At 37.7% G+C, this 24054-nt stretch overlaps 1 protein-coding gene across 1 annotated transcript in view; it reads right to left on the bottom strand.

The window, feature by feature from the left end:
* Positions 1-4811: 4811 nt before the first annotated feature.
* Positions 4812-24054, bottom strand: part of LOC127635035 (SRC kinase signaling inhibitor 1-like) — a 56061-nt gene continuing 36818 nt past the window's right edge. Inside the window, exons 5-19 of the mRNA XM_052114827.1 lie at positions 22852-23177; positions 19365-20146; positions 18961-19044; positions 18727-18767; positions 16245-16268; positions 15317-15477; positions 15035-15210; positions 14779-14909; positions 13026-13173; positions 11905-12116; positions 11329-11561; positions 10756-11035; positions 10437-10579; positions 8895-9071; positions 4812-4970 (exon numbers count right to left, since the gene is read on the bottom strand). Coding sequence (XP_051970787.1) covers positions 4812-4970; positions 8895-9071; positions 10437-10579; positions 10756-11035; positions 11329-11561; positions 11905-12116; positions 13026-13173; positions 14779-14909; positions 15035-15210; positions 15317-15477; positions 16245-16268; positions 18727-18767; positions 18961-19044; positions 19365-20146; positions 22852-23177 — 3077 coding nt within the window. The remainder of the gene's footprint in view (positions 4971-8894; positions 9072-10436; positions 10580-10755; positions 11036-11328; positions 11562-11904; positions 12117-13025; positions 13174-14778; positions 14910-15034; positions 15211-15316; positions 15478-16244; positions 16269-18726; positions 18768-18960; positions 19045-19364; positions 20147-22851; positions 23178-24054) is intronic.

The raw sequence follows: 24054 nt of genomic DNA, 5'->3' as shown, positions 1-24054 counted from the left end.
ATAATATCTCAGCTCTGTATGTCACACAGTGCAAGTCAAAAGGGGCCAGAACTCGGAAGCATCAAAAAGCACATAAAGGCAGCTGTGGTAGGGCGGTGGACGGGGCCGGGTCGTGATTATACGCACCTGCCCGGCCCCGCCCTCCGCCCTGCCACAGCAGCATAAAAGTTATGCATAGGACTCCAGTGGTTTAATCCATGTCTTTAGAAGCGATATGATAGGTGTGGGTGAGAAATAGATAAAAGTCCTTTTTTAACACTAAATATCGACATCAGCAGTCTCCTTGGCAATCAAGATTTCAAGCTCGATTATATTTACCAGCTTCATCTAGCACTCTGCGAACTGTACTAGTACGTGTAATCAAGCTTGAAATCATGATCGTTCCTGTAGACTGCAATTGCAAGATTTACAGTGAAAAAGGAGTTACAGTTTTGGTCTATTCTCACCCAAAACAGATTAGATCACTTCAGAAGACATGGATTAAGCCACTTATGGATTACTTTTATGCTGCCTTTATGTGTTTTTTGAAAATTCAAAATGTTGCATTGTATGGACCTACAGAGCTGAAATATTCTTCTAAAAATCTTAATTTGTATTCAGATGAAGAAAGAAAGTCAAACAGATATGGGATGTATGAGGGAGAATAAGATTTGAGACTTTTATTTTTTGGGTCAATTATACCTTTATCTTTCTGAGATTTTACATTTCATGACCACTGGTGCAATAGTCAAGAAAATGACAGAAATTTTAGGTAAATCCAGTTAAACTTATAAACAAGTAAAAGTTAACTTAATGTTATGATGTGAAAGTATAGAAGATATATACAAATGATTTCAAAATACTTTGTAGATATTTTCTAGAGAATAATTTTTCCTATGTCCCACTTTACCGGTACTGCTTAAAAAAAGAGGGTCTTCAAAAGGTTCTACTTCTCAGTATTGAATATTTCTTCATTTATATTTTGACTAAGACAGATATCCTAAACTTTCTTCAAAGGTGTAACATTTGGATTATAATTCAAAGTGTCAAGAAAAGAAACATTTCCAAAAGTGTCCCACTTTACCCATATTCACCATACTATGTCAAAAACGATATCATTTTATTTTATTTTAGTTAGTTTTGGAGTTATAAAAAAGTATTTTAGCTTTAATTTTTTCCAATAATTTCAGTTATTATTTTTATTTTAGTTAACGAAAATAATTTTAGTTAGTTTTCGTTTTCGTTAACTATAATAGCACCGCTTCGGACCACTATAGCTCCTTAAAGGGCAGTAAGATCTGTGCGCTAAAAGTCAAACTGGGAGATGCCACAAAGGCAGCAACTTTAATAGGCAATAAAATTGACCCTATTTACTTTCTTAATACAATTCCAGGTAATTTGTGCACAATTCACCAGTCCATGTTATTCAAAAGAGAAAAAAAAAACGTGTCTTCGTAATCTTTCATTAAAATGTAATAAGTTGCTCCGCCTATGAAATTACTTTCCTTTTCTGCTGTCACACTTTGCCTGAACAGGCAACTGGATAATTTTAACCACTAACCAAATGGCTATTTAGGCCTTGTTTTAAACTCACATCTGTGTCCATTCTGGTATTGAACACCTTCTTATCACAACGCAATCAATTTATAATGGATAAAATCCCAGTGCCACCCTACATTTTTTTTCTCTCATTGAATATGTTGTTTAAATTGGAAATATGTCACATAACGGAAGTAAAATAGGCCGTTTCATTCCTCTGTGAGTAGGGACATGTCACATACCAAACAACTGAGAAATTTAAAGACTTTGTCCATTGGCATACTATACTGCCCTCCAAAGGCAAAAATGCAACTAAATGTAACTACATATTTTTTCGCAATTGAATTAAATTCAGATTGTGTCTCTTAGACTTTGATCTGTCCTGAGACAGACAGGTTTGGCTCAACTATGCTCTGATTTACAGAATGTGTGAGTGAAAATGTAATAATCCACATTTGTCTGGGAAATCTAAATATTTAAAGGCAAATTACATGACTGTTGCATCTGTTTGCAAAACTATATTGCGTGGCTCATTACCCATGTCAGGGCAGTTCCGTAATGAAATGTCAACTGAATGGCACAAAAAGGGTGTTGTTCTCCAAAACAGATGAGGTTTTTAAGTTTAATGCTCTAACGAGTTTTAAATCAACAAAATTGACCTCCCAACCCTAAACCTGAAACCTAAACCTAACCAATGGTGGTATAAAACGCAAATCCCTGAAGCAACTACAGGTGAAACTCGAAAAATTAGAATATCGTGCAAAAGTTCATTAATTTCAGTAATTCAACTTAAAAGGTGAAACTAATATATTATATAGACTCATTACAAGCAAAGTAAGATATTTCAAGCCTTTATTTGATATAATTTTGATGATTATGGCTTACAGCTTATGAAAACCCCAAATTCAGAATCTCAGAAAATTAGAATATTGTGAAAAGGTTCAGTATTGTAGGCTCAAAGTGTCACACTCTAATCAGCTAAACACCTGCAAAGGGTTCCTGAGCCTTTAAATGGTCTCTCAGTCTGGTTCAGTTGAATTCACAATCATGGGGAAGACTGCTGACCTGACAGCTGTGCAGAAAACCATCATTGACACCCTCCACAAGGAGGGAAAGCCTCAAAAGGTAATTGCAAAAGAAGTTGGATGTTCTCAAAGTGCTGTATCAAAGCACATTAATAGAAAGTTAAGTGGAAGGGAAAAGTGTGGAAGAAAAAGGTGCACAAGCAGCAGGGATGACCGTAGCCTGGAGAGGATTGTCAGGAAAAGGCCATTCAAATGTGTGGGGAGCTTCACAAGGAGTGGAGTGAGGCTGGAGTTACTGCATCAAGAGCCACCACACACAGACGGGTCCTGGACATGGGCTTCAAATGTCAAATGTCTTACCTGGGCTAAAGAAAAAAGAACTGGTCTGTTGCTCAGTGGTCCAAAGTCCTCTTTTCTGATGAGAGCAAATTTTGCATCTCATTTGGAAACCAAGGTCCCAGAGTCTGGAGGAAGAATGGAGAGGCACACAATCCAAGATGCTTGAAGTCCAGTGTGAAGTTTCCACAGTCTGTGTTGGTTTGGGGAGCCATGTCATCGGCTGGTGTTGGTCCACTGTGCTTTATTAAGTCCAGAGTCAACGCAGCCGTCTACCGGGACATTTTACAGCACTTCACGCTTCCTTCAGCAGACAAGCTTTATGGAGATGCTGACTTCATTTTCCAGCAGGACTTGGCACCTGCCCACACTGCCAAAAGTACCAAAACCTGGTTCAATGACCATGGTATTACTGTGCTTGATTGGCCAGCAAACTCGCCTGACCTGAACCCCATAGAGAATCTATGGGGCACTGCCAAGAGAAAGATGAGAGACATGAGACCAAACAATGCAGAAGAGCTGAAGGCCGCTATTGAAGCATCTTGGTCTTCCATAACACCTCAGCAGTGCCGCAGGCTGATAGCATCCATGCCACGCTGCATTGAGGCAGTAATTAATGCAAAAGGGGCCCAAACCAAGTACTGAGTGCATATGCATGATTATACTTTTCAGAGGGCCGACATTTCTGTATTTAAAATCCTTTTTTTTTATTGATTTCATGTAATATTCTAATTTTCTGAGATTCTGAATTTGGAGTTTTCATAAGCTGTAAGCCATAATCATCAAAATTATATCAAATAAAGGCTTGAAATATCTTACTTTGCTTGTAATGAGTCTATATAATATATTAGTTTCACCTTTTAAGTTGAATTACTGAAATTAATGAACTTTTGCACGATATTCAAATTTTTCGAGTTTCACTTGTATGTCAATTTGTAGCGCTTCTATGACACTTTCGGCCAATGTGTGGACTTGCGTGCCCTTCAGGACTCTTACTGCGGTCTTTTAAATCCCTAGTACAATGCTCTATCAGCTGAGTTACCAAAGTGCAATTTGATCATATGGTAGCACTGTGTGAGGCACAGGGCAAAATGTCAATGTTTATGAATGGATAATCTGCCGTTTTCTCATGACATTTACATTTACATTTATGCATTTGGCAGACGCTTTTATCCGAAGCGACTTACAGTGCACTTATTACAGGGACAATCCCCCCGGAGCAACCTGGAGTTAAGTGTCTTGCTCAAGGACACAATGGTGGTGGCTGTGGGGATCGAACCAGCGACCTTCTGATTACCAGTTATGTGCTTTAGTCCACTACGCCACCACCTCTCCACTACCTCATGATTTGTGTGATAGGGAATAAAAGTGATATGTACAATGATGTAGAAATCCTTTTCCTATATTCAGCTCTATTAAATCTGGTTCCATTTTTCTCAGTCTCAGTGTTGGTGCAGTTACTGTGTTTTGGCTTTGTATGGCAATATTTTGTGCTATTCTGTCCTGAAAGCAGTGTTTGAATTGAGGGGAGCTGGATGATTGGGAGCCCCAAGAGCCCTGATGCAATTCAAACTCTGCATGGAAGAATAGTTCATGTAGAGTGGAAGAGAAAAGTACTAAATCTGTGAGTATAAGTGAAATCAGTGAATGCAAAAGAGGTCAGACAAATGAGACTTGGAACCCCATTCTGCACAGTGGAAAACTGTAACATCTGTGCAGCAAGTGGGACAGCAAAACTACAAAACACATAACTGCTTGAATAGCAGCCAAAAGCTAATGCTTAGGTGCTACTGTTACAGTCATTAGAGACAGCTTAGAATTGAAGATTTTGCACATAACGGCAAGTGTGACAGGTCCGAAGCATTCTTTTAGCGTTGATCAGAGGTAAAGTCAGCGAGGCAGGTAACGGCACACTAGCAGGGTCAGATATTGTTAGAAGTGGAATACCTGCTGCTGACCCTGCTGTAGTTTAGGGAATTCCTCCTGTTGTTTCATGTTTCGACACTCCAGGCTGCTCTGTTGCAGGTGTCGAAGGCGAGACGCAGCAGATGGCTGCACCAGCTTAGCGGAGCCCGGAGGGGTGCCAACAGGCTAAGAACCAGAGAGGACAAACATGAATAAACAACAGCGAGTTAGAGTTGTGTTGTAAAGTGGCTCTGTTGAATAAAGTCATGGGACTGAATCGTAATTATTCAGCATTGTTTTGGAGAAAAGTATCACGACTATAGCTCTGTTCCAAAAACTAGTGAGCTGCTTGCAGAGACAACATTTTTAGGCATTTTCCTAAAGTGCAGTAGGCAGCAAAATGATTTAGCTTTATTAGCTAGATACTTAATTTTGGCACATCTAAGGCAGCATCGCATGTATCCTTGTAGCCCAAATCCCACAATGTATTACAATGAATTCAACTAAACTTTTCGACCAAGTAAACATGTCTGATGTAAACATGAGTGTACAGAAAAGTACAGAAAATGGTTCCATTCAATATTTCTATGTGCTATGTATTTTAGTGTTTAGTAGCGTACTGCCTCATTAGCTTAGCATCATGCTAAAGTCAGACTCGGAATTGGAATCAACTGTGAACATTAAGGCTAACACAAACTCAACGCAAGTATGTGAATGCAGACACTTCTTGCAATGCAAGCTAAATTTTGTGGTGTAGTTGCATTTGAAAATGTGTCAAACTGCAGCTCACAACACAACACATGTATGCACTGCATTCTCAATATTGCCACAAGGGGCGCTATAGCGGGCATTATTGTTAACTGTTCGATTCTACAGTGAGATTTCACTTTCATGTCAACTAATGTCATCGAGAAGCAACAGTTTGAAGAGAATATTGCTGAGCAAGTAAGTTATAGTCAACATATTTACTGTACACCAACTTACCTGAAAAATAACACATCCAGTTTAATGGCAGAGACTGTTGAAAGTAACTCTATTGCCCCCGTGAGTACTGAGGTTTGAACTATATGCATGTTGGCAATGCATTTGTATCTGGTCCTGGTCGACCCGCGCCAAGCGGGATTCGAACCGGCATCGGCCGATATTTGAGGCGGGAGGGCTAACAAGGAGGCTAAATGCTACAGCCTCTAGAGTCAGTCACTTGTGCGCCTCTTGAGGCCAAGGGAGTGAGATTTACACATCGCATAGCTATTGTGTACCAGCTGGCTCCCATTACACGTTGACCAAGCTCTGGCATCTGCGTACCAGTACTTGCAAAAAATATTTCTCTGGTCATCAGGTTTGAGTAACTCAAACTTCACATGATGAGCACTATTCGTGTAGCATGCAAAAGTAACGTTAACAGAATTGTTTCCTATAGGTAGTGCGTTGCTGCCTTAGAAAGTAATGCCGATGTTGACAGTCAACAGCAAGTTAGCTCACTTGCAACAGAGCCTATATGAGCAACTGAAATACTTTTATGAAAGACAGAGGATGACACCCAGCATGTGTGCTATAAAGCTGATATTAGCACTGTTTCACACATTTACACTAATTATTATGTTGTGAGAGATACACTAGGGGTAGACTATACTACATACAAATATTTATACAGATGCAAGTTCTTTTAACAATTTTTTTTATGCCTTTTGACACAACAGTATTACATGGTCAGACCAATTTCGCAGCAGTTCCGAGGTGAAATGTTCACTGTGTGGTAATCAAACAAGTTAAACTGTCTTCCAAACAGATGAGGTTTTCAAGGTTACTGCTATTGAGTTTCAAATCAACAAAACTTACATCCATACCCTAAACCTTTAACCTAAACCTAATCGATAATATCAGAAAAAGCAAATGCGAGATGAAAAGTGCAATTGCTGAAGCATTCATATCATTTTGTGGTGTTTCTATGACAATTTCGGCTCATGTGTCAAAATGTGTGCCCTTCAGAACTCATCCCCTGATCCTAATCCAATCGCAAGGCTAATGCTCTGACAGTCGTGATACCGCTCAATCTGATCACGCTCGAACAAGCTTGTAAATGTAGTTGATTATGTACAGTAATGCAAACATTAAAAAATAGTCATGTGCTATAGTAAAAGTGTTTAGATGTCATCAGATAGCATCATGTGAGGAACAGGCCGAAAAGTACGTGTTTATATACTGGTAATCTGTTATTTTACTTGAGATTTGTGTGAATGTGAATAAAAGTCATGAAAGTTGTGATAGCGTCTCTAGTGTTCATTTCACCGGAAACTGCCGCAACACAAGCGTATACATTTTTATTTTGTTATATATTTGTTTATTTTTTATTTTGTTATAAATATATTGCACACATGCAGAGTGTTTTGCAAAAATGTAGGCATAGTAACGTGACTCTAGGAGACCATGTTTGCAATGCCGAAGTTGGATTAATAAAATTAAACAATTTTATTTTGTTTTAAATGTTGTAAAATACATTTTATTTATTGACAATTAAAACACAAGGGGGGGGCTAACTATATAATTTATCGCAAATAATCAATACTACAGGTCACATGGGTATGGCAAATAAAAAAAAGTTCAGAATCCCTGATTTAGACAATTGCTAAATTACCAGCATAAAGTGTTCTGTGGATTGGAAAAGTGTCCTATGTTTAGAATACACTGGCCATTGTCCCTCCAGTTACTGTACAGAACGGTTTGTCAAGACAGTTACTTTACAAAAGGAAATATGTTACATTGAGTCAACTTTTGAGTTTAGAGAGACATAGAAAAGCTGTTGAGACAAAACAATGATTTATGATATTAAATGAAGGTACAGTTAGAAGTACAATTAGACTATAGTAGCTGATGTTTATTTTGTGTTTTCTAATTGCATCTGACTCTCAAATTGTCTTGCTTAAAAAACTTTAAGCTTGTTCAAATTGATTCTCTACCGCAGCGTCACAGCATTATTGTCACTGTGCAGAGATATAGCCACAGTTTGAAATAGCAACAAAGGAGAGGGCGAGAGATATAGTAACAGAGACTGAGAGAGAGAGAGAGAGAGAGAGAGAGAGAGAGAGAGAGAGAGATTGACTGATAGCATGCAGTTCATTGAAATAGCTTAGAAGAAATCACTGTCTGTTATATCAGAATGTTTGTTCTCTAATACTCAATGAAAAGGAAATAAGTAAAGGGTTAATGTAGCTACAGTCAGTCTTTAATAACTGCAAAAGAAACCCGAACAGGGTGACCAGGTCTTGTAAAGATTTATTTTGCAATAGTGACTGGTTGACTGTGCTGGATATATAGTAAATAAGGTATAATTTACAGTAGCTTCATATTAGCAACATACAGTTTCGATTCAAAATGTTGATCGTGGCGAAAATCACCTTTGATGTGCAAAGGCCTGAACACAGCTACTTGCCAAACAGATATATTAAAGGGAAACTTGAGTTCAAATTTGAATGTGAGAAAAAATGATATGGAAAACATGAATACTGAGCCACATTTAAGCTGTGTAGTTGCATGCTGCAGAACAGTTGATTTAAAGACTTGAAATGGCGACAGATTAATTGGTTTTGTGTCAGAGTGCATTAGAAGTTTTCAGGAACATACTCAATGCCAGACATTACAGAAAGGATTGAGAGGGGAAACGGCAGAAGATTGGCAGTTCACACATTACCTCTCTCCAAAGAGAGTTGTTGATCCACTCGCCTGCCCTGTCAACACTGTTAGCAATGACCTCGGCAGGGTTTTGGGCCTGAGCAGTGACCCTCTCTCTCACTGGAGCTCTCTGAAACGCCTGTTGCACAAGTGTGTGTTGGTGCATGTGGATTAGTGCATTGAGATGTGTTTGTGTGTTTGGAGGAGAATGGAATAAAAAAAAAAAAAACATTACTCTGGCATACCATTAAACAAAACAATGCAAATAAAAACTTATAGTGCATATATTAAATTGAGACCAAACAGAGGTGGGTTTCTGTTCCTCGGTGTCATTATTTAGCATCTGTATCTCTCATATACTGAAGCTCTTATGTGTGGATATAATGACCAGCACGGTGAAAAGACCCCTGTACTTTATCAAGCCCACTTTTGTGTATTTACCTCCAGTTCGGCCATTATCCTCTCATCCTCATCTTCATCCTCCTTCATCCCCGAAGCGGCGATGATGGGTGGGGTGGATGAGGGCCGCGGCCCATCAGAGGTCGAGGGCCGTCTGAGTTTGATGGGTGGCGTCTGAGATTGAGTCGGTACATGAGCATCCTCTCTCTTCTCAATCTTCTCCAACTTCCACAGAAACAAGAGACAAAATGAGTCAAATTTGTCTTTTATTAAAGTAGTATAGTTCACCAACATATGGAAATTCTGTCATGAGTTCAAACACATTTTCAAGGTAAAAAAGATATATCCACTGTTTGAGTTGAGTTGAGTTGAGTTAAGGGACCCCCCCATATGGCCACAAAGGCATGAAAATGTAACCTGGGGGGGTTCCCTGGTGTTTTTCCATCAGAACTAGAATACTACAATCATAAAGGATTTATCTATATATATTATGACAATGAGCGGTTCTCCGTCACAATCTGAAAATAGGCATGCGTGCTGATAAATGAAAGAGATGACAGAGATAACCATATTTTCTTTAAATGCTCCCATTATGAGCTACTTCTTATTTATAACTCTACTTTACATTCTGCATCTCAGTCATGGTGACTGATTCAAATTCTAAAAATGTAAGTATGTTATTGAGCCTTACATCTTACTCTTGTCTTAAGATACATGGAAATATAAAAGTTAAATTTTAATCAAATATATTGATATATTATTTCGTGATTTTACCTTTTTTTTTTAGTTTTGGTAGGAATTCACACACCTGACTTCGATTCGATGGACAAAAGTTTTTCAAATATTCATAATTTTCACTGATTTTTATTATTTTTTTTTTTACGAAATAATACAAAAATGTTATACCAATCTACTTATGCCATCATCATTATTATTATTTTAATTTTTTTCAATAATTGTAGCTTTTAATGAGACTTTCTTTATTGTCTCTGGATGTTTACACTAGATATTTTTTACTTTAAGCCACAGAAAAAATATATATAAATGACTTTAAACACAGCAAACATTTCCTTAATTATTATTTTTGTCTTGTTTCCAGTAAAAATATCAAAAATTAAAACAAGATATATTTACAAAATAGCATAAGATATTAAGTCTTGTTTTCAGAGAAATTTGACACAATTTAGTAAACTTTAAGCTTAAAAAAATATCGGGGGTTGTACGATTCCATTATTGGTGGGTTTTTGAGTGGGGGATTGCCAAACTAGATCGCAACAACCTTAAAGCCCAGGGCCCCCTTGGGCAGTCAAGGGCACCTGGTACCCAAGGGCCCCTGGGCACTGGCCCCATTGGCTCGGTCGGTAATCCATCCCTGCATAGCAGAGGTGTATTCAAGTTATTGTTTGTGTGAATTGCATTTTCAATGTATTTTGGAATAACTAAATAGATCTCAACAAAACAAAAGAGTGTCATGTCACTGTCCCAAACAACAAGAGGTAATTAACAAGATCTTATTGATAAAGAACAAAGCCCAATTGTATTATTTAACTTTCTCACAAATGCATATGAATTTAAATGATTCACCTTCATGCTCTTGTTTATGGTGATAACTTCTCCGCAGCTATTGGTCGTGAGTCTGAGGGCTGATGGGAAACTTCGGCGTGGTGGAGGGGGCGGCGGAAACTTGGACGGCTTCTCTGTTCGATACCGTGTCACAGTCAACTCTCCTATTAAATCAATCAGTCAATTATTAAACCTATTCAAACCTATCCATCAGTCAAACCATCAGACAAAATAATGATCTACAGTAGCTTTACGTCCAAGTATACAAATGAGTCAGTATATATTAAGACAGGTATGATCTAACTTAGATTAGAGTAATGTGTTTTCAATGTAATCTCACTCGTTCCCCTGCATGGAATACCGTCTTTGCTTGGTGGGGTTTTGCTGGGGTAATGTTCAGGTGTTAAGCTCGGGGTGGAGGAATTAGATCCAGGGGCTGAGAGAGAGGAGAGTTGGGGTTTTGGAGGTACTGCTGGTTTGGTGATCTGCTTGGCAGCAAAATCCAGATCAGGAATGGCCTTCATGAGCTCAGCTTGAGTTTCCTCCAGCAGACGGTTGATGTCCTGAGCGCTGAACTGAGTTAAACTGGCTCTCTTCTCCTCCCAGTCTCGTTCGGCGGCCTCAACAGACAAACACGTATTATAAAGCTTCATTTAGCAGAACAATATTGTACAATAATACTCTTAATATTACATATTCAATAGGTCACATCCACACTGCTCTCAGCCTCAGATGGCACGCCTACAGAACACCTACGAAATGTTCACAGACAGTCTGATGCATATTTACATAAAGGGTTTTGCTTTGTTTTTGGACACTTTCAGCACTGTGGATTTCTAGAATGTAAAGTCTCATTAAAACATTCTTAGAGTACATTTACACAAACAGAAAATCTTAAAATTGTGTTTATTACCAGTCGGACCTCCACAGACACTCCTTTGTCAGATTCTCTACGTATGGGCAGGTCTTCAAGGCCAGAGGTCTTTATTGCCCCTGCGGAGATGCTGTCCAGCTCAGGCATGATGGGGTCTGTTGCCCTGGCTCCTGCCAACCAGTTACCCAGTGTGGTGCTGCCTGAAATGCAACTGCTGCTCAGAGTGCCACCAACACTGGAGCCGAGCACGTTTGAAAGACTTGTGGTCCCTCCTAAAATCAGCCAAAATGAATCAATCGATCAAAAAATCAATTGATCTCTAATGCAACATATTATCAGCAGAGATCAATCTGTCCTTTCATCTTGACAATCAACCAATAAATAAATAATGTTTCAATTCTAATGATCTCTGACTAAATTAAATGAATCAATACTGTATGGCTAAAAGAAATTAGTCAATATTAAACAGAATTCACAAGTCATTTCATAATGTGACAGATTAAGTGAAATAGGCGTTCACTAGTGAATCGTGTCTAATAAGACCAGGAACGTGTATTAAGAAGGAAAATTGGGTTAATTTTGACTTAACATAGACTATAAAGCTGGTTTTTATACCTATACTGGAAGCACTAGTCAGATTGGGGTGTGTCCCCAGGGAGGCAGAGAAAGTGCCAGTGCCCAATAAGGTGCCCCCTAGGTCGGGTAGATTTAGAGACGGGCTGTTAAGAATATCCAGATCAGAGCTTCTGCAGAAGTCAACATCACTGGAGCTGGAAACAGAACTACTGAAGTCATCAGGAGTTCTCCATATGCCTTCTGATACCTGCCTGTACAAACATACACACACACTGAAGAACTCTTAAAGGGATAGTTCACCCAAAAAACTTTAAAAAATTTTTTTTCATATAATGAAAGTGAATAGTGACTCTGGGCTGTCAAGCTCCAAAAAGGATAAAAAAAAACACCATGGTGTCAGGGCGGGGCCGGGTCGTGATTCCGCACACCAGACCCCTAATCAGGATAATCAAGCCTCAGAGAGGGATAAAGGCCGACTGGAAGCTGCAGTGAGAGAGAGATTTACGGACAGCTGTCCGACACCTTTGTGTGTTTGTCTTTTTGTTTAAGTTTCGTTTTAAAATATAATTAATATTCTCAAGCCGGTTCCCGCCTCCTCCTTTCCATTAATCCCTTTACAACCATAAAACCAAAAAAGTAGTCAACATGATTCATACACTATATTCCAAGTCTTCTGAAGTCATACGATCAGTTTGAGTGATAAACAGATCAGAATTCAAGTTGTTTTTCTTTATCAAATAATTGATTAATTGCTGTTTGCAGCATCTAAATGAAATATGGGACTATGACGCAGGTTTGACGCCATGGCAATTGATCATGAGTCGTACAAGAACCAATTAGGTTCGAGGTTATTTATTTCCAACCTGTGCCATAGTCACCATCTTTATTTGACTACTTTACTATGGTTTGATGATGATTCCTTTTTGGGGCTCGACAGCCCAGTCACCATTCACTTTTTATTATAAGCCTCATATATTATTATAAAATCTGTGTGAAGATTCTTCAAAGTTCTCCTTTTGTGTTGCATGAAGGAAAACAAGTTATACTGGGGTTGGAACAACATGCGGATGAGTAAATAAAGACAGAATTTTCATTTTTAGTCAAACTATCCCTAAGGTGTGATACTTGAAAATGTGTCCGAGTGTGTGTTTGTGTGTTACCTTCGCAGTAGAGTGAGTGTATTAGTAATGTTTCTGCAACGTTTCAGAAGTGCTTCCAATCTGAGCGGCTCTTCTTTCAGAAACTTGACAGCTTCAACTTCAACCCTCAACACCACACGCATCTTACTTTGTAAAGTAGGGAACTGATCTGTATACACAGTGCAAAATATGAGTCATATGCACGGTTTAATTTATTTAAAGTATTTATTAATTTATTACATTAATGGAATACTTAATGTGACATTCTGTGGTCAAATATTTTTGTAAAATGACTGCCTATTTATTTATTTATTTGATACTAAAGGTAGCCATGTAATAAGCGGCATAATATACAGTCATTTATAGAGTGCAACAGTGCATGTCCACTTTTCCAGCCAGTTAATAAAATCCTTAAAAAAGAGTCATAAGCCATGAACCAATCCAACCAGCTCAGAGGTGAATCAGAACATTACTAACTTTGATTTGGAGCAAAAAAGTATTTGAAATTGGATAAAAATGTACAAGATTGAGTACTTAAAGGAATAGTGCACTCAAAAAAGAAAATTCTCATCATTCACACACCCCTATGCCATTCCAGATGTGTACGACAATCCTCCTGCTGAACACACATTTTAAGATTTTAAGTAGAATCTTTCAGCTATGTTGGTCCATTTAGTGCAAGTGAATGGTGGCCAGAACTTTGAATCTCCAAAAAGCACATAAAGGCAGCAAAAAATTTATCCATATGATTCCAGTAGTTTAATCCATGTCTTCAAAAGCGATATGATCGGTGTGGGTGAGAAACAGATCACTATTTAAGTCCATTTTTACTATAAATATCCACATTCACTACTCTTCTCTCCTAAAAGTTCTTCTATTGTTTTTGGTGATTCGCATTCTTGGTGCATATATTCTTCATATAGTAAAATAATGACTTGAAAATGTATCTGTTTCTCACCCACACCCATCATATCGCTTCTGAAGACATAGATTAAACCACTGGAGTCGTATGGAATGATTTTAAGCTGCCTTTATGTGCTTTTTGGAGCTTAAAAGTTCCGGTCACCATTCACTTGCATTGCATGGACCAACAGAGATGAAATATTCTTCTAAAAATCTTCATTTGTGTTCAGCAGAAGAAAGAAAGTCATATATAATCAATCAATAATGAGAGAATTTTCAATTTTGGGTGAACTGTCCCTTTAAAGTTTTGCATGAAGGAATTAACTACAATCCCACAAAGCATTGTGAATGACATAATCAAATTACAAATGATGGAAAAATATAAAACTATTGATTTAAAGTTGTTGATTGTAAATATAGACATTAATATATTATATATATATATATATATATATATATATATATATATATATATATATATATATAGTCTGAGAGTGTAGAGAGACTGACACAGTTCTCTGATTGGTGGATTTTCTCCCTCTGCATCATGGCTAATGTAGTTCTTCCCCAGTAATTCCATTATTAAACATGATTTTATTTTTATTAGGTTGTAATAATGTGGATTGATGGCTTTAGCAGAAGCAAAAGCCATCGATTAACAACCTTGGAGTTCATGGTAGGCCAGTCTTTAAAAACCCCTATGGCCAAAAAGAATGAGATTTTTAAAATTTCCAGAACCAGACAGGGTGATCAGGATCTTAATTACATATCCATATTCATTTAAAAACAATGACTTGACAAAATTAATAAAAGGTTGCAGCTCATATGTGACTTGAAATGGCTTAGTATATGCTTTCTGTTGTTCACTCACTCTTGAGGTCAGTGACGTTCTCTCCGAGTCTCCTGAGTTCCAAACTCTTCTGTTCTATTTCCTGTTCTGTTACCAGGTGGTGGTTAAGCCCCGCCCCCAACCTCATCTCCTCCACGGAGCGCTCTAGAGCACTGTAACCAGAGCGAAAAATATCAACTTCAAGCTGTATGAAATCACATCAGTGGGAAAAAATGAGTGAGTGCAAGGAGATTTTTCAGTGACTGTGATAAATGTGATTATTCTAGGTTTGGCTCACTGTAGTTGTTGTATAATGAGTTCTTCTTCGTTAAGATAGCGTAGTCGCTCCTCTTCCACCAGAAGACGCTGACGTTGTAGCGGATCTTCTTGCGTCCGAGACGCCTCAATCAGACACATTCCCAAATCAGACTCTGTCTGTCTGAGTAATTCCTGCACAGAATCCTGATTCTGCAACTGTAACAAACACAAGCTTTCATATGAATGTGTAACATGTACAGTATATATACACACACACACAATATGTATTTATATTTACACACTTCTGTATATAAACTCATACCTGTAGTTGGCGTAGTTCAGTCAACTGTTTGCGTAGTTCAACTGTGTGCTGTTGCAGGTCGGTAAGGTGCAGCTGCATTTGTGACCGGGACATCGCTATTGGCTGAGAGCCTCCAGTGGGCGGGGGCGGCATTAGAGCCAGGGGCGCAGACGGTGATGAGACTGTCAATCCGAGACAGGAGCGAAAGTCATATATCAAAGTTAAACACAGATGAACTTACACACATGCGATTTTATACTCGGATAATACTGTACCTAACTTTGACAACATGTAAAGGTAAAATTAGGCTTTTCTGACAACATACCCATGACAGAACAACTGAGCCCAACACAATTCAGTACACACACTCTTTAACACTGTATATTCATGCAACATACAATTCAGTTCAGATCCATCTGTTTGCATATACATTAAAACTATTATCTGAGACACACAAAGTCTTTTGCCCCAATTTGATCCTTTAAAAACATCTTGTACAGGTATATTGACATTCAAGAGTTTTAGAGGGAATTTTCCATGAATACAACACATACATTCCAGGATATTCCATCGGACAGACATGCAGTCTATACAGTGTCTATAAAGTATACACTTCCTCACCCACTTGGACTTGTTTCCACATTCTGTGCTACATGAATTATTGTCTAGTTAACTGAGGATTACTGAAACTTGTGGACAAAAAGCTACTGTATGATTTTAAAGTAAATAAATGTATGAAATGAATAGAACGTTACAGTCTAAGGGGGTGAATACTTTATAGACGCTGTATATACATACACAGAGGGTTTCCAATCTCAAGGATCTGTGGATCCCTAAATACTAGCATGAAAACTTCTATGCACACTCCTGACGCAAGATTGTAATGCACGACTCGCGATGCAACATATGTAAGGACATGTGACACACAATCAAACATACAGTAATATACCTTTTGTCTTTCTAAACCTGCCAGCTGAAATATAAAATGTCACCTTAAAATAATATTCACTCTCGTGTACATACACAAATAGAGGAAATGCATAAGCAAAAATCCCTTTGTGGTCTAAAATAGTTTCATATGTATGTTTAGAGGTTTGTTGAATTCCACAACCCAAAGAATAAGCAAGACGAATAGTTCTAGCAGCACTAATTATTCAACAGATCTACATATTTACATTACTAATGGCACTCAAATCATAAACAATATTGTGGGATATTGCCACAAAACACAAATAAACATTAGCTAATGTTAAACCATTTATATGCACGTCATTTTAATACTGATCATATTGTGTTCCTTGTGGACTTGTACTGCTTATACTATCGTTTAGATAAATATCCTTTTCGGCAAAGCGCAATAGCTTCTTATTACCACCATGCATGATTACTCTGTTAATGATATATTAATTAATACGCCTATTCTCCTTCATTTAAATGTTCTTGTGCACATAATTAGTGTAGGAACAGCTATTTTAAAGTACAATCAGTTAATGGATTGCTGAGATGTCGCTCTATTAGTGCTCACTTGACGACAAGAAGATTGTTTACTTCATAACGTTTACGTTACTATGCTCAGGTAATAACATATCTTTTGTTTGTTTGTTTGTTCGTTCTGTCCTTCTTTGGTTCTTTCGTTCACTCTATTATTAGTTCTTTCTGTCTTTCATTTGTTCTTTCATTTTCTTACTTTGTTCACTCTTTTGTTTGTTCTTTCTTTTATTCTTTCTGTCGTTTGTTTGGTTTTTTTTCATTCTTTTGTTCATCTGTACTTTCTTTTTTGATTCTTTCATTTGCTCTTTCGCTCTCACGTTATTTTGTTTGTTCTTTCTTTTGTTCATTCTTCTCTTTCATTCTTTCGTTCTCTTTCATTCTTTCATTTGCTCTTGATTTTTTATTTCGTTCATTTGCTCTTTGTTTCAGTTGTTCTTTCTTTCATCCATTCTTTTCTTTTTTCTTTCATCTTTTATTTTTTCTCTTTCATTTGCTCTCTTTTTCTTTCTTTCATTTGCTCTTTCATTCTTAATTTCTTTCTCATTCTTTCTTTCTGTTTGTTCTTTCTTTTATTCTTTCTGTCATTTGTTTGTTCTTTTATTCTTTCTGTCTTATGTTTGTTTTTTCATTCTTTGGTTCATCTGAACTTTCTTTTTCTTTCTTTTGTTTGTTCTTTCGTTCATTCTTGTCTTTTGTTCTTTTTGATTCTTTCATTTGCTCTTTCGCTCTCACGTTATTTTGTTTGTCATCTTTTCTTTTTTGGATCTTTTGTTAATTCGCTCTCTTTCTTTCTTTGCTCCTTTTTTTCGTTCATTTGTTCATACTTTTGTGAGCTTGTTCTTTCTTTTTTCTCTTTCATTCTTTCATTTGCTCTTGTTCTTTCTTTCGTTCTTAATTTCTTTCTCATTCTTTCTTTCTGTCTTTTGTTTGTTCTTTCTTTTATATGTTTGTTTTTTCATTCATTGTTCATCTGTACTTTCTTTTCTTTCTTTGTTTGTTTCTTTTCATTTCTCTTCTTTCGTTCTTATCTTGCTAATTCTTTTCTTTCTTTCTGTTTGTTTTTTTCATTCTTTTGTTCATCTGAACTTTCTTTTTCTTTCTTTCGTTCATTCTTGTCTTTTGTTCTTTATTTGGTTCTTTCATTTGCTTTGTTCATTCTTTTGTTCTTTCTTTCTTTCTTTCTCTTTCATTCTTTCATTCGCTCTTGATTTTTTCTTTCATTTGCTCTTTGTTTTGGTTGTTCTTCCTTTCATCCATTCTTTTCTTTTTTTCTTTCATCTTTTCTTTTTTCTTTGGTTCTTTTGTTCGTTCGCCCTTTCATTTTTTCTTTTTTGTTTGCTCCTTTTTTCAGTTCATTTGTTCATTCTTTTGTGAGCTTGTTCTGTCTTTTTCTCTTTCATTTGCTCTCTTGTTCTTTCTTTCGTTTGCTCTTTCGTTCTTAATTTCTTTCTCATTATTTCTTTCTGTCTTTTGCTATTTCTTTTTTCTTTAGTTCATTCGTTTGTTTGATCGTTCTTTTTTCTTTCTTATTTTTGTTTGTTCTTTCTTTCGTTCATTCGTTCTTTTTTCTTCATTGCTTGTGATTTTCATTTGTTTGTTTATACATTATCTTGCTTTCACTCTCTTTCGTTCGCTTTTTAGTTTGTTTGTTCTTTCTTTTGTTCTTTGTCTATCGCTATTTCATTTGTTTGTTCTCTCTTTCATTAGTTTGTTGTCCGTTCTTTCTTTCTTTAGTTGTTTCATTTTTTATTTTCATTCTTTCATTTCGCTCTTTCGTTCATTCTTTCAATAGATCTTTCTTTAGTTCTTTCTTTCATTTACATTGTTTCACATATTCTTATATGAACTAAGGCTTTAGATAATGACATTATTATTACATTTAGGTGACAAATTGTTGAGCTAATAATAAAAGTGTCTTTATCACACAGCATGATACTCACTCTCTGGTGCTGAGCAGTCGCTTGCTGTTTCTGCCTTCTCACTGCAAGAAAAACACATTTTAATGGAGGACACACCATTATTTCACTAACACAAATTGACTTGAGTATAATTTTAAGTGTTGGCTTTTATATACTACTATAATATATACTTATATTATCTCTTTTGAAAAGTTTATGCAGTATCATTATGCTAATGATACTGTACTGCTACTGTATTGAAATCAGATTTCTTACGGGCTGTCCGGTCCACGGGTCAAGACACTTTGAACCAGACCAGTCAGACTGGCTATCTGTTTCTCCATTGCCTCCATACGCTCTCTAAAACATGAAATACCATTATACACAAATAACATTACATTAGTAATGAAGTTATTTTAAAATAAACTCCTTAAAAGACCACCTTGGATTAGAATGAATTTCCATGCTGGTCTAGGCTCATTTATTCTGGCTAGTTTTGGTTTATGCTTGTTAATGTTGGTTACCACTGGTTTGGTCGTGGTCTAACTGATAGACCAGCATAGTCTTTCTGGTGATGCTGACCAAAGTGGTCTTGCTAGTCAAGCTAGTGAAGTTGTGTTAAACTAGTTAAAGATATAGTTCACCCAAAAAAAATTGAGTAGTGAAGAGTTGACTCTCACCTGGTCTCTTCGTTACCAGGTAATGTTGAGCCATAAACTGGTAAGGGCCCCCCGTCTCCTCCATGGCCCCCCAACATACATATCTGCTCCATCGGCGGCCCCCCAGGACGATTTTTGGGGCTCTCTATGAACACAGTGCCATCTTTACGGAACCCGTGTCTCCTTGGGGACCCACGGCCTGAGTGGCTCCCGTATGGGTCCCTGCCGTCAGACAGTTTTTGTGGTGAGGCTGGAGGTAGGGTGCGGAAACCCATAGCAGCATATGGATCAGCATATATGGGTCCTCCGGGCCTGTAGAGGGCGCCCTCGAGCTCACACTGTAATGCGGCAGCAGGGAAGCCACCAAGAGAGCGTACAGAGCCACGACGGTATGCCAGAGCTTGTGGTGAAGCCACGCTGAGCCGAGGATCTTGTACGAGTGTGTACGGGTCTGCATATATTGCTTCGTTTTTAAGCAACACCATGCTTTTTGACGATGACGTAATTTCTTCGTCCGGTTTCACGTCACGCCTTTCCAGAATGGCACTGGGGGAGGGGCAATATGCAGGGTGGGGGTGGCCTTGCTGCTGAGGGGTGTGGCTTACGGAGTGGGCATGGTGCTGGTACTGATAGGGGTGGAGCTGAGGCGACGGATGCGGGCCCGCGTAAGAGGATGGGCGGCCACCCGTGTAGGAAAGGCGAGCTTGCGAACGTGACGGTGAACCAGATGGAGGCGTGGAAGAAGGGAGAGTGTTCAAACGGCGTGTGGGAGATGATTCCCTGGAGGTGTACACCAGCTCTCTCTGGAGGAGTCATAAAGAGTGAGAGAGAGACAGAATGAGAGGAAGGAAGACAGGAAAATGTAAATGCACATGACATGTGACAAGATAAATTCACCAAATCAGACCAGAGCATGATTTTGCTGTCATACACATACACACATAGGAATGAGGAAAAAGTGAGGATATAAAGAAGGAGAAAGGGAGGAATTGTTCTTTGTCATCTTCATCATCATCATCATGGCTTGGATTGAGTCTTAAAGAGGTCATGGCATGAGGAATCAAATTTTCCTTGATCATTTGGCATTTATAGTTAATGTACTATAAAAACACTCAAAACTTACTCCTCACTGTAAAAAGAGCATTTACTGAAACCAAGCTTCCTCCACATTGTGATGTCACAGAGTGGTAGAAATTTTAATCTGACCACATCCACAACAACACATCAACGCCTACTTTACCATATCACTTCAGTAGCCCCGCCCATTGTGGTAATCAGAGAGAGAGAGCAGGTCAATCAAGAAATTTTAAGGAAACGGGGTATTCAAAACGCAAGTTATGTATTCTGAATAGCATGTAACTTTGTTCAAGTTCACCTGTTCATTTGTTGCATTGTCCGGGCAGATGTACTGTAAGTTGTAATGTTACATATTAGGGCTGAAACGATTAGTCGACAATAAAAAATTGTCGCTAAAACTTGTAGTTGTCGAATAGTCGTTTTTGATCTCATTTAATGTAACATGAGATCACATTAACCTGTAATGATGGCACGCGAGAGCAGCACTGCAGTTCACACCTGACCGAGGAGAGGAAGAATTACACAGTCAGATCACAGTCAGATGCAGCCATAAACTTTCCAAACAGCTTCAGGTGATGTGCATCACAAAGTACAAGGGAATTATACAAAAATACCAAGTAAGTAAATACAGAAGCACTCTCGTTGTGAAATAAGTGGAGTCGGAGCTCTTTAAAGGAAACACCCCGGTGTTACATCTTAAATGCAGTTTTATTGCGATATAGCTTAATTAAAGTTCAAATAAAACGGAAGCAGGTCATATAAATAACTACAAACTCTTCTATGAGTTGTGCAAATGTCCCGATCTAAGGGGGAGAGATTGAAACTGCACCCGGCTGATGCACACTCTGTCACAGGGACGCTCGTCCCTCGAGCACGCACTTGCTGCAGCTGGATTATAACGTGATGGCTCGTGACTTAATGAATCATAATATATGTGTCACTGTGCATTACTTTGTGTGAAGGAAATTGGCAATACGCAGCTTTATTAATAAGAGTTCGTTTTTTTAGTTAAATATGGATTGAAGTGAACAGAAAGGTGAGAGAGGAAGTCTTCGCCCCATTATACACTGCAACAAAATATGTTTTTGGCTTGTTTTCCAATAAAAATATCTAAAACGCCTTTAAAAAAAGATACATTCACCTGAGAAGCATAGAAGATATTTAGACTTGCTTTTAGTATAGATCTTGAATAGAAGTATATTTTGTCTTTACTGCACTCACAGAATAACCAAGTGAAAAAATACATGTATATATATATATATAAAATACACTTAGATAAAAGATACATTCTCTTTAAGCAAGTCTAAATATATTATATGTTGCTTCTCAAGTAAATGTATTTTATTTTTTAGACCATATTAAATGGAAAACAAGACAAAAACACTTGATAACAAAAGGATTTTTTTCCCGTTAACTCAGTGAATGTCATTTAGAGGTATTTTTTAAAAGATGATTTTGCCCTCTTTATTGTTAGTAAACACGTTTAATACAACCTTTTAAGTCCGGACACAAGCTGAATAATCAGTTAAGAGTTAATGATTAATCACTGAATAGTCGAATAATCGTTCTAATAATCGTTAGCTTAATCGATTATCAAAATAATCATTAGTTGCAGCCCTGTTACATATATACAGTATGTTGTGGATATTGTGATTAATCTCAAGTATAAATAGGACATGTTTGATTGAGGTAATTGTTTGACAATGTACCTGATTATTGGATTTTATTGGCTCAGTGGTTAAGGCTCTGGGTTACTGACCGAAAGGTCGGGGGTTCAAGCCCCAGCACTGTCAAGATACCACTGTTGGGCCCTTGAGCAAGGCCCTTGACCCTATCTGCTCCAGGGGCGCTGTTTCATGTCTGACCCAGCGCTCTAACCCCAGCTTAGTTGGGATATGTGAAAACAACTGCATTTCATTGGCTCTGTACCTGTACTCTGCACAATGACAATAAAGTTGAATCTTAATCGTCATATTTTCTTCAACAGTATGTTGTAATTAAAATCATTTAACTATCATCATGATGTATCTGTTATGCGTTGTCTTCGTTAGCGTTGACGGAAACAAAAAACCCTTCGGCAACAAACAATTTTGTCAGTAATTTTGTTGACGAGATTAACACTGCCTCTGCCATGGCTCTCAAATCTCATCAGTCAATATTTAAATATGCTGCATTCTGATTGGTTCCTCTCCCAAAACCATTGTACTTCTTCTAAAGACTTGGAATATATCAAATGATGTGCATATTGTGCCCTGGTCACAGTATGCTTTCATTGTATGGAAAAGAATAGCGTGAACGTTCTGTCTAACACCTCCTTTTGTGTTCTACAGAAGCAAGCAAGTCATACAAGTTTGGAACAACATGAGTGTGCTTAAATGATGGCAGAATTTTACTTTTGGTTGAACAATCCCTTTAAAGTGCATACACTCACCCGCAGGTCTCCGTTGGCAATGTGTCCATGGTGCACGGGGTGAGGTGTGTGTTGTGTGTTATAGTGTGGGTCCCGTATTGGGACATCTCTGCAGTAAATTTTAATGAGACATCGGTCGTGGATGTCACGAGGGTCCTCCAGCTCGTAAAAGATGTTGCGCACCTCGTCTTTGATGAGAAAAGCCGTGCTGGGTGAACGCAGCACGCCCATCGTCAGTTTCTGAGGGAACATGTGAACGATGAGTGCGTGAAGCGTCTCCATGCTGGTCAGCTCATGAGTGATGTGCACCCGACGCGTCTCGTCACCAAACTGCAAAAATAACACAGCTAGAGAGAGACACAGAAAAATTTATTTAGTTGAAATCTCTGCAACTAATTTGGCTTAAATGGAAATATATTATTTGCCACATTTTGACTAAGAAATGCCTATATAAAAAGATTGTTAAAAGAAATACCATTATGATTGTCGTGGGTTTTGGGCCATATTCAATCAGGATTTAAAGGTTTGTATTTGGTTTCCATCACAGGTTTGTATTGGTCCCTAATGTCATCCACTAGACCATGGCACCACAAGAAGCCAACACATGACCAGTAGAGACCCACAGGTACTATTACAGTTTCTATTAAACCCAATACAATTCCCATTATATCCATTAAAACTATAAGCATTTCTGTGAGGGTTTCTATTTTTATTGTTTTTTTCAGCAGGGTTCATTTTAATTTTGTATAACAAAACCAGTCAAAACATGTCCATGTCTCATATATTTATATGAGAGACAGTTTAGCTTTAAATGGACCTAAGCCATGTAAAAACGTCTTTCAAAATCAAATCCAAATAGAGTAGTAAATATATATATATATATATATATATATATATATATATATATATATATATATATACACATACACACACACACACACACACCGATCATCCAACATTAAAACCACCTCCCTAATGTTGTGTAGGTCCCCCTCGTGCCACCAAAACAGCGCCAACCTGCATCTCAGAATATGATGATATTCTTCTCAACACAATTTGTACATTATATATATATATATATTAGGGCTGTCAATTTAATGCGTTAATTCAGTGTGATTAATTTTATAAAAAATAACGCATTAAAAAAATGAACGCAATTAATCGCACTTCCCCGGACTGTAATAAGGAAGATTCCTGAGAAATGCAAGTTTGTAGTACCACCTG

The sequence above is a fragment of the Xyrauchen texanus genome, chromosome 42 (genome assembly GCF_025860055.1).
Source record: "Xyrauchen texanus isolate HMW12.3.18 chromosome 42, RBS_HiC_50CHRs, whole genome shotgun sequence".
Taxonomy (NCBI): Eukaryota; Metazoa; Chordata; class Actinopteri; order Cypriniformes; family Catostomidae; genus Xyrauchen; species Xyrauchen texanus.
Note: the sequence above shows the minus strand (reverse complement) of the source record. Positions and strands in the feature narration are given on the sequence as shown.